The sequence below is a fragment of the Mustela lutreola genome, chromosome 1, assembly GCF_030435805.1.
Source record: "Mustela lutreola isolate mMusLut2 chromosome 1, mMusLut2.pri, whole genome shotgun sequence".
NCBI classification, from domain to species: Eukaryota; Metazoa; Chordata; class Mammalia; order Carnivora; family Mustelidae; genus Mustela; species Mustela lutreola.
Window position 1 is genome coordinate 272,761,163 of NC_081290.1, and position 9,363 is coordinate 272,770,525.

Genomic DNA, 9,363 nt, shown 5'->3' on the forward strand with positions numbered 1-9,363 from the left:
AGGAGGGCGTTCTGGCAGACCTATGGGCCAGGTGTGCTGAGGCGGACATGAGGCTTCCAGAGGAAAGCTGATCCCACCTGGAGGGACTTGGGTGGGGCGGTCTAAGAAGGGCAGACACTGGAGTGTGAAGTGGAACAGGGAAGCAGGTGCAGTATGTGAGAGCCTAGGGTGCCCGCAGAGCCCCCAGGAGGCGAGAGCAACCCAGGACAGTTGAAGGGAGCTACCATGGGAGACACAGGAAGGTCAGAGGCTTGGAGACTCCCATTCCGGGGCAGTCTCTGCCCAAGTCCCCATCCTGAACATTATACTGTCTTGCCTGATTTCCAGAGAAAGATGCAAAATGGAACCTCCAAGTCAGACTCCCACCCCCTAAAAGTGACAGGTGCTGTCACGTGCTCTGGGTTCAGGGACACCCAGATTCAAACAGGGCTCTGTCCTCTGTGCCACTGTGTGGCCCTGGGCTAACGGTACGCTTCTCAGTGGAATCAAAGGATTCAGCGAAACAGTGCAAACGGAGTGAATGGCACATAGTAGTGCTCGTTAAATAATGCTGTTTGCTGCCCTAGTCTGAGGTCAGGCCTAGTTTCCTCCTGCTGAGGAAAGCCCAAGCGAGAGCTCCCCCAGGTTTGGGGTTCCGAGCAGCAGTGTCAAGACACCATGCATTGGACCCCAAAGGGTTACAAGGCCTTACAAAGGCCTGAGGTTCCCAGTGAAAAACCAAAGCATAAAAATAATTCGATGAGTAAGAATAAAATTCCCTCTTCTGAGGTTCCCGGGGCCAGGCCCCTCCCTGCGGCAGGCACTTCCCCTTTCCCTTGCTCATGGAGGAGCCAGGCAGGTTGACTCAGAGCTGGAGCGCTTAAGCCAGGAACCCACCCGAACCCGGCCGCCAGCCGAGCGCGCCCCCGTGCGGCCGCGGGCGGAACTGCGGCCCGAGAGAGGAAGCGGCGGCCAGACCCGCAAGTCCAGCCACCCAGCCGCTCGCGGTCCCTGCGGGGCCGCCGCCCCCGCCCTCCCCAGAGGGGCTGAGCGCCTTGCCTCTGGGGCTCCCACTTCCGCCCGGCCCTCCGCACCGCCCCGCGGCCGCCCGGGCGGAAGTGCGCTGGCCTCCCGGGTCCCCCACGGCCGAGAGGCGGAAGCGCGCTGCGACCGCCGCTCCCCTCCGACCCCGCGGCGCGCGGCGCGTCGGGTTCCGGACAGGTCCCGTGTGACGTGGCCGCGCGCCGGGGGCGGCTCCGGGCTGGGGGCCGGGAGGCCGAGTCGGGCGGGGCAGACCCGGGGCGGGGCGCGGCGCCGCTGCTGGATGGCCGGGGCCGCCCGGAGCGCCGCCGCCGCCGCACGGTGAGTGACCGCCCGACCCTCGGGGGCCCGCGTCCGGACCGATCCCCCCGACCCCCAGCCCCGCCGGCCCCGGACAGACCCGGGTCTCTGGCCCCCCTTCTGGCCCAGAACTGAGGAGTTCAACTTCCTTGGGCTCCTCTTCTCCCCCGTCGCCCCGCACGTCGCTGCCCATCGCTCCCTCGCTTTCCCCCTCCGCGTCCATCTCCCACTCTCTGGCGCGCTCACTCCTGACTTTCTCTTGCTTTCTCCTTTCCCTCCGCTCTCTCACTCTCCGTACCCTGTTCCCCTCTCCCCAGACTGCGGTCCCGCACCTCTGCCGGCATCGCCTTGGCCTCCAAGTCTGGCCCGGCCCAGTCCTGCTTTTGGTCCCCGGGGAGCCCCAGCGGGGTTCGTCAGGGTCTCCCGTAAAGGCCGGGAGGTCCTGGACGCGGGCATCCCTCCCACCTCCATCAGGGGATGAGGAAACTGAGGCAGGGACACGCTGGCTCAAGGTCACGGCCAGATGAGGCAGGGCAGACCACATTTAAATCTCATGCCCGAGTTTCCAGATTGAACTTCTCTGTTGGTTGACTCACATCACGGTCCTGTGATCCAGCGGCTGGGAACCTTCCTTCCACCGGTGTCCCAGGCTGCCTGCAGTGTAAGGAGGGCTTTCCCGAGCTGCCCCCATTGCCAGGCCAGGTCACCTGCCTTAGCAAGCTCTTCTCATCTTCACAGCCCGTGGGGAGGCAGTTCTCCCACCTTACAGACTAGAAAACTGAGGCCTAGAGAGGAAACTGAGGCCCAGAGAGGGGCTCCGGGGACTGGCCCACGCTCAAAGAGCTGTAGGTGCAGAGCAGAGTTTGGGCCCCGTCTCCAAAGCCCATGCTCTGCACATCTGTGAGGCAGCTCCCGACTGAAGGCTCCTTCTCTTCAGTTCTGCCTCCTGTCTGTCTGTCTGCCTCCTGTCCTGTCTCCTGGAGACAGTGGGCTCACGGCCGAGGAAGAAGCTCTGATGGTTCTGCTCTAGCTCCGCTGCTTGCTTTCCCCGCCCGCACCATCCAGTGTTGCCCATCAGGCTAGACAGTGGCAGCCCCCGTCCCCTGGGTGTCCTCACTGGAGCACATCCTGGCGGCAGAGCCTCCCCTGGCAGCTAGAGACACCCGACTGGGCTGGGCCTGCCGGTGGCTGAAGGGAACCCAGCCAGCACCTCACCCCATCATTAGGGAAAGTTTAGCCCCAGGCAGACACGCTGACACACAGTCTGGAGCAGGCTCAGGAGGAAAAAATGTGTGGTCCTCGGGAGTGGGGTGTGGAAGAGTAGAGCCCCTTTGCTCTGTGCACCCATCACTGGGGTCCTCAGAGGCCCTGGGCAAGGCAGGCAGGGGAGTGGAAGCTGTGGCCGCTTGTCTGGGGGGAGGGTTAAGATGCCACGTTTGCTGAGCAGGTGTGTGGCCAGGGGTGGCAGCTCACGTAAGAGGCCTTTGTGTTTTTCAGCACGTGGCATGCCTGGATGTCCCTGTCCTGGCGGTGGCATGGCGGGCCAGAGGCTCCTCTTCTTCACTGCTCTTGCCCTAGAGCTCCTGGGAGGAGCTGGGGCTTCCCAGCCGGCCCTCCGGAGCCGGGGGCCTGCAGCTGCCTGTCGCCTGGACAACAAGGAAAGCGAATCCTGGGGGGCCTTGCTGAGCGGGGAGAGGCTGGACACCTGGATCTGCTCCCTCCTGGGCTCCCTCATGGTGGGGCTCAGTGGGGTCTTCCCACTGCTGGTGATTCCCTTGGAGATGGGGACGATGCTGCGCTCAGAAGGTAGGTGACCCTCCTCTGGTGCTCGGGGCAGCCAGCGGCGTGGAAAACAGGGCTGCTCTTCCCGGGAGAACGGGGTCGCACGTCGCAGGACGCAGCCTTCTGGAGTGGAGGGCAGGGACAGAGCACACAGTTTCCCACCTTATTGAGACCAGGGTGGACCAGGCTCATTTGTTCGTTCATTTCTGTATTTATTTGTTCTCAAAGAATAAAAATTGGCAAACATTCACCAAGAAGCAATATAGATTGTGGTTGGAAACATGGGTGCCAAGCCCCTTGGGTTCCATGCCAGGCTCTGCCACTCACCAGCTGGCTGGCATTGGGCAAGTTACTTCACTTTAGGCTCCCAGCCTTAAAAATGGGGATCATACTGGTACCTGCCTCAAACGTGCTACTGGGGAGAGGAGAGGAGCTCATGCTGCTGGAGCACTTAGAAGGTTGCCTGGTGCTGGGGGAAGGGCACCAGGTCCGAAGGCCCGGGGCTGGCCGTGTGCTGGAACAGAGCCCTGCCTCGCCCTTAGTGCAGAAAAGCCTTTCCACCGAGGCCCCTGGGTCAGCCTTCCTGGAATACATGCAAGGCTGGTGGTGCCCCCCTCTGGGGAGGGGACCTGGGAGGTGAGGGGTTTGCCCAGGCCAGGGCAGAGGCTCCCCCTTTGCACTGCAGATGTGTCTGTGCACTGATGGGGCACAAATGACATGTCGTAATGAAAACTAAAGACTGGATGGGTAGCTCCTAAAAATGCAGGTGCCTGCTGCCCCTCCCAGGAGTACAGCGTAGCAGGTCCGGCTCCAGGCTCCAGGAATCTGGTGTTTCTGCCGCCTGCTAGGCCGGGGAACTGTTCGTTCAGCAGATGGTTATGAGCACATCTGTGGCCCATGGCAGGCTGAGGGCTGGCGCCACAGCTGTGAAGAGAGCCCTCGTGGGGCCTGCCAACATGGCCTGTGCATCATCTCAACCCCTCTTAGAGTGCCCCTGCGAGGTCAGCCGCGGGGGGTTAGCTCCATTTCACAAATGGGGAAACAAAGGCACCAAGGAGTTCTTTGACCAGGCTGAGGTCACACAGCCTGGAAGTGGCATCCCACTGGACCACCTGGGATCCCATTGGACCACCCAAGCGGCCTCTGCCTTCTGCGCCCATTTCTCTGGATAGCCTCCTTCGCGCACTTCCAACTCTTGATGCTGCAAGTCTGCAAAAGTCCCCCAGTCTCTGCCACCTTTCTGAGAGTAACAGCGGCTGAGAAGAGAAAAACTCCCCCTAAAAAGGGCTTGCTGTGTGTGTTGTCATTTAACTCCCACAAAGTCCCTATCATAGAACAATCATCCTGGGTTTAGAGATGGGGAAACTGAGTCCCAGAAGTAACCTGCCCTGGTCGGTTGGGGGGCTGGGGCCCGTCGGGCTCCCAAGCCCTGTCTCTTAACTACGAAGCCGCAGTGGTTCCACAGCCATCCAGCGGGCCGTGATGTATTTCCTGCTGAGCACCCAGCTGGTGCTGGGCCTGGGGTGGTGGGGGTGATCCAGGAAGGGCTGCAAGCCAAGTCCAGCCTTCTGGAAGCTTGCTGTCTGGTTGGAAAAACACAGCACCCAGTAAGCTGGGTGGGGCAGAGGTCTGCCCAGGGGCTCTGATAGGCCAGCTCGCAAGTCCCACATCTCCACATCTCCCTTTTGTAGCTGGGGCCCGCCGCCTGAAGCAGCTGCTCAGCTTTGCCTTGGGGGGACTTTTGGGCAATGTATTTCTCCACCTGCTGCCCGAGGCATGGGCCTACACATGCAGTGCCAGCCCTGGTGAGTGAGGCCACAGTCAGGGGGCAGGAGGGCAGAGGGAGCTGGTGCCCATGCCTAAGGTTGGCCTAGGCCCTCCTGCTCCGCCAGAATGACAGGGAGGGGGGATCTGGACATATGGCAGGGAACTTGCCCCGGTCCAGTTCCCCGGCCCCTGCGGGAATCCCTGGGGCCCACCTTCCCCACCAGCCAGTCCTGTCCCACTTCCCCTGTCACTGCCCCTGACGAGGTCCCATTCCAAATGGCCCCCCCTTCTGTGGCCCTGGCTTGGCCTGGCCTGTCAGTGCTGCCCCCTGCAGGTGGTGAGGGCCAGAGCCTGCAGCAGCAACAGCAGCTGGGACTTTGGGTCATTGCTGGCTTCCTGACCTTTCTGGCATTGGAGAAGATGTTCCTGGACAGCAAGGAGAAGGAGGGGACCAGCCAGGTGAGCCCCAAACCCCGGGGCCTGGACAGGTCAGCCTCTGTTATGTGGTGGTGTGGGAACCTGGAGACCCAGGTTCTGAGTTGAGCCCTGAAAAGAGGGTCTCTTCCCCATTTCCTTGGGGCTCTGGGAGGCCAGGCCAACTGGGAAGATCCGGGGAGTGATGACGTTGGCGCCTGCTGTGGCTTGTTCTCATAAACTGGGAGCGACAGCAGCGTGGAAGGTGGTCAGTTGAGTCGGGGCACACAGCTGACTGGGCAGGAGAGAAGTCTAGCCAGGCTGAAGTACTGTTCCCTGCCCCTGTCTCTCCATCTCTCACTCCCCTCCTGTGTCTACCCTGGCCGAGTGGGGGAACATCTAATGCCCCCTCTCCCTCCTTCTCCTGGCCCTAGGCCCCCAGCAAAGACCCCGCTGCTGCTGCCGTGCTCAGTGGAGGCCACTCTCTGGCCCAGCCGGCTGCAGAGCCCGGCGTGAGTGCCGTGGTCCGGACCATCAAAGTGAGTGGCCCACTCAGGGCCCCTTCCTCCTGCAGCGGTTCCCCACCCCCCAACTGGCAGGCCCAGCTGAACCCTGCCCGCCTGGGTCAGCCTGGCTTCCTCTTCCCTTGTGCAGGTCAGTGGCTATCTCAACCTGCTGGCCAACACCATAGACAACTTCACTCACGGGCTGGCTGTAGCTGCCAGCTTCCTTGTGAGCAAGAAGGTGAGTAGGGGTAGGGAGAGGTGGGCCCCATGCATTTCTGGTGGGAATGATGGTGCCTGCGTTAACCAGTTGGCTCGGCCTCCAAAACAGGTCTCAAGTCCGTGCACTTCCCACTCCATCACCAACACCCTCATCCAGGTCCTTAGGGCTGCACGTGGCTGCCTTCTGTCCGAGCCACTGGGCTGTTCTTGTTGCAAAAGCTCCTGGTTGGGATTACATACCTCTGCCAAGCTGCTAGGCTTGGGCCCTGCCTGCTTCTAGATGCTTCTCACCCACTTCTTCCCTCTGCCCTCTCTGCCTCCTCTTGAGCTGGCCTCGCTCTTTCCCCTCTCCCGACCTCCACCTCACACTATTCCGTCTGCCTGGAATGTTCCTCCTCCCAGTCTTTGAAATCCTGGCTCCTTATCCTTCAGGCCTCGGCTGACATGCACGTCCTCAGAGAGGCCTCTGCTAACCCCTCATCTAAATGAGGCCCCTGTCACTTGTTCCCATGCCATGTGGTCCATCTCTTCCCCCACAGCACCTGGCACTGTGTAATCTTGTGGTTCTTTGTGTGTTCATTCAGTCCTCGCCTCCCCCCTCCAGACTGTTAGCTCTGTGAAGACAGGTTCCTTGTCTGCTGTGTTTCTAGTAGCTGAACGGTATCCAGCCAGAGCACCCAGCAGAGTAAATATTTGTAGACTGAGTGGACAAGTGGGTGCCTGGCCCTCGGCCCAGAACCCCACAGACTCCCTTCCCTGCAGATTGGGCTCCTGACCACCATGGCCATCCTTCTGCACGAGATCCCCCATGAGGTGTGTGCCAAAGGGTTTCCATGGCGGCAGTGTGGGCGTGGGGCTTCGGAGAGGGATTTGGGCTGGGAAGCCCTGAGTGGCAGCCTTGCGGGGGGCTGGGCTTTAGAGGCCTAGAGCTGCTCAGCCCACCAGGCTGCAGCCACCATCTCAGCTGTGCTCCGGCCTCTGGGGCAGGGGGGCAGGGAATGGGGTCCCAGCCTAGGGGATGCGGGCTGGGGGGCCCAGCAGCAGGGCTGGTGCAGGGGGCTCGGTGTGCAGGTCCGTACCCGACCCCCTGGGGCCCAGAGTGATCATCTGGACCTCCCCTCAGGTGGGCGACTTTGCCATCCTGCTCCGGGCCGGCTTTGACCGATGGAGCGCAGCCAAGCTGCAGCTCTCGACGGCACTGGGGGGCCTGCTGGGCGCCTGCTTCGCCATCTGTACGCAGTCCCCCAAGGGAGTAGGTACGGGCGTGGTGGGTGGCGGTGGCAGGTGGTGGTCAGCAGAGGGGCCCCAGCCAGAGGGCATAGCTGCCCCATCCCAGTGTCCAGGCCAGGATCCGCCCCAGGTCTCCCCTGTGGGAGTGGGTGTGGTGCACACAGCTCCCCTGCGCTCCCAGCCATCAGGACTTCTCCTCCCACTGCAGAAGAGACTGTGGCCTGGATCCTGCCCTTCACATCTGGCGGCTTTCTCTACATCGCCCTGGTGAACGTGCTGCCTGACCTCTTGGAGGAAGATGACCCGTGGTGAGTGCCCCTTGCCACCATCACTCACGGGGCCCCTGGGAGCTCGGGGGTGGGGGCTGGTGCTTCCGGGCTGCGGCCCATCCTCAGCCCCAGCCTGAGCCTGGCCCCTTTCCCTGCAGGCGCTCCCTGCAGCAGGTGCTGCTGCTGTGCACGGGCATCGTGGTGATGGTGCTCTTCTCACTTTTCGTGGAGTGACCATCCCTGCCACCCCCCACACAGCAATAAGAGACTCGGATTCACTCTGTAACCATGTGTGAGGCAGAGGGCGAGTGCCTGAGCGCACCTCTGACCAGATGAGAGGGTGGTTTGCGTGCGTGCGTGTCTGTGACCGTGACCAGAGATGTATGTGAGACCGACACTGTGATAGCACGCTGGGCCCGGGGCCTGATCCCGGCGCCTGCCCCCAGCCGCGCTGTGGTCCTGTTACCCCGTCAGCCCGCACTTCCCGCAGTGAGCAGTGAGGAATAGCAGCCCTGGTCCCAGGTGGAGGCCTCTCTCGGCCAAGAAAGACCATAGGGGGAGTGAGAACAGCCCCAGGAGCCCAGGGCTTCGGGGAGCCCAAAGCTATCTCCCTCTGGAGCACTGGGGTTCCCGGCCTTCTACTCAGGCTCCAAGGCCTGGCAGCCTGAGGGCTGAGGGTGGGAAGCCTCTCTGCTGTGTCCCTTGTCCGGGCCCTTCCTTTGCCAGTTCTAAGGCCAAAGAAAGGAGAGGCAGGTGCTCGTGTAGCCCCTCGCCCCACTCAGCACTGACGGTCCTCCCAGCCTGGGATGGAGCTGGCAGATGCTTTCCAAGACCTTTTCCTCGTGGCTGCCAGCCCTGGGCCAGCTCCTGTTCCCCTAGTAAATGCTCCCTGGCAGCGCCAGCAGCTTTCACCACCTCCAGCTGCCAAACAGCGGCAGTCTGCAGGGCAGTAAGCAGCCCTGAGCCACACAGGCCTCCTGGTTCAGCCCAGGGACTCTGGTGCCAGACCAGGGTGCAGATAGAGATACCCCAGGGGCAGGAAGAGTGGGCCGTAGCCGCCCCTCCCTGCCCAGGCCCTTTTCCCTGTCCCACTGCAGCTGAGGGTAGATTGGGGGAGGTGAGGGCTCCGCCTTGTCAGCACTCAGGAATGTGCTCTGGGAGAATGCTGAAGCCATAATCCCCAGCTATTTCCCTTGGCGGACACCCAGGTACTCAGCTGGCTCACTCCACAGCCAGGCTCAGCCCTGCTGCTCAACCATGGACGTTCTGAGAAGCGGCCATCAAGAGGGTCTGAATGGGTTTACAGCAGTTTTGCTGTGGGTCCGTTTCTATCTGTAAATATCTATTCTATAGACAATGCAAATAAATATTATATACAAACTGGCTGCCTCTCTTCTGCACACCACAGTCCCTGGTCAGGCAGGCCTTTCCTGGGCTCCCCTTGCTCCAGCCAGGCTGGTGGCTGTGTGGGTCCCCACCCCCAGGCTCAGCTGGCCACCCTGCCCATCTGGTCATCCCCAGCCCCCCACCAGCTCTTGTGCTTCACGCTCATCTGTGAACAGTTACCCTCACAGTGCTGCTCAGAACAGGGCGCAGCCGTTCGTGCTAAACCTGGCGTTGTTAGCTCTGGAACCCAGTCCCACAAGCTGGGCACCGTGCCACCGTAGCCGACATCACCCCCGGGGTGGTCGTCCTCTTTTTACAAACTTAAGAGCCAGGGGCTTCTCCCCAGCCTGTCCCAAGTAAATGGAGGAAGGGAGGTCTATCCACCAAGTCATCTCCAGCTTTGCTTCAATGAAATTGAAAAGATCATGGGGTTCTTCTTACTCTACGGATTCTCACTTCCTCTGAATGTC

The 9,363-nt window shown here is 61.6% G+C and overlaps 1 protein-coding gene across 7 annotated transcripts; it reads left to right on the plus strand.

Annotated features, from left to right (window-relative positions):
• Positions 1-1,245: 1,245 nt before the first annotated feature.
• On the plus strand, positions 1,246-8,887 carry SLC39A13 (solute carrier family 39 member 13). Of its 7 annotated transcripts, none has more exons than XR_009346372.1 (10): positions 1,246-1,341; positions 2,818-3,126; positions 4,794-4,907; positions 5,189-5,328; positions 5,718-5,822; positions 5,938-6,027; positions 6,771-6,821; positions 7,132-7,240; positions 7,447-7,546; positions 7,666-7,775. XR_009346372.1 is itself a non-coding variant. In XM_059142055.1 (10 exons), the coding sequence occupies exons 2-9, from the start codon at positions 2,826-2,828 to the stop codon at positions 7,507-7,509; spliced, it is 993 nt and encodes a 330-aa protein (XP_058998038.1). In that variant the 5' UTR covers positions 1,246-1,341; positions 2,818-2,825; the 3' UTR covers positions 7,510-7,546; positions 7,666-8,887. The 7 variants fall into 7 exon arrangements, 6 of the variants coding, with proteins under 6 accessions (XP_058998038.1, XP_058998051.1, XP_058998031.1 ...); XM_059142055.1 differs by having other exon boundaries at positions 7,132-7,260; positions 7,666-8,887; XM_059142068.1 differs by having other exon boundaries at positions 1,247-1,341; positions 5,204-5,328; positions 7,132-7,260; positions 7,666-8,887.
• Positions 8,888-9,363: the final 476 nt, after the last annotated feature.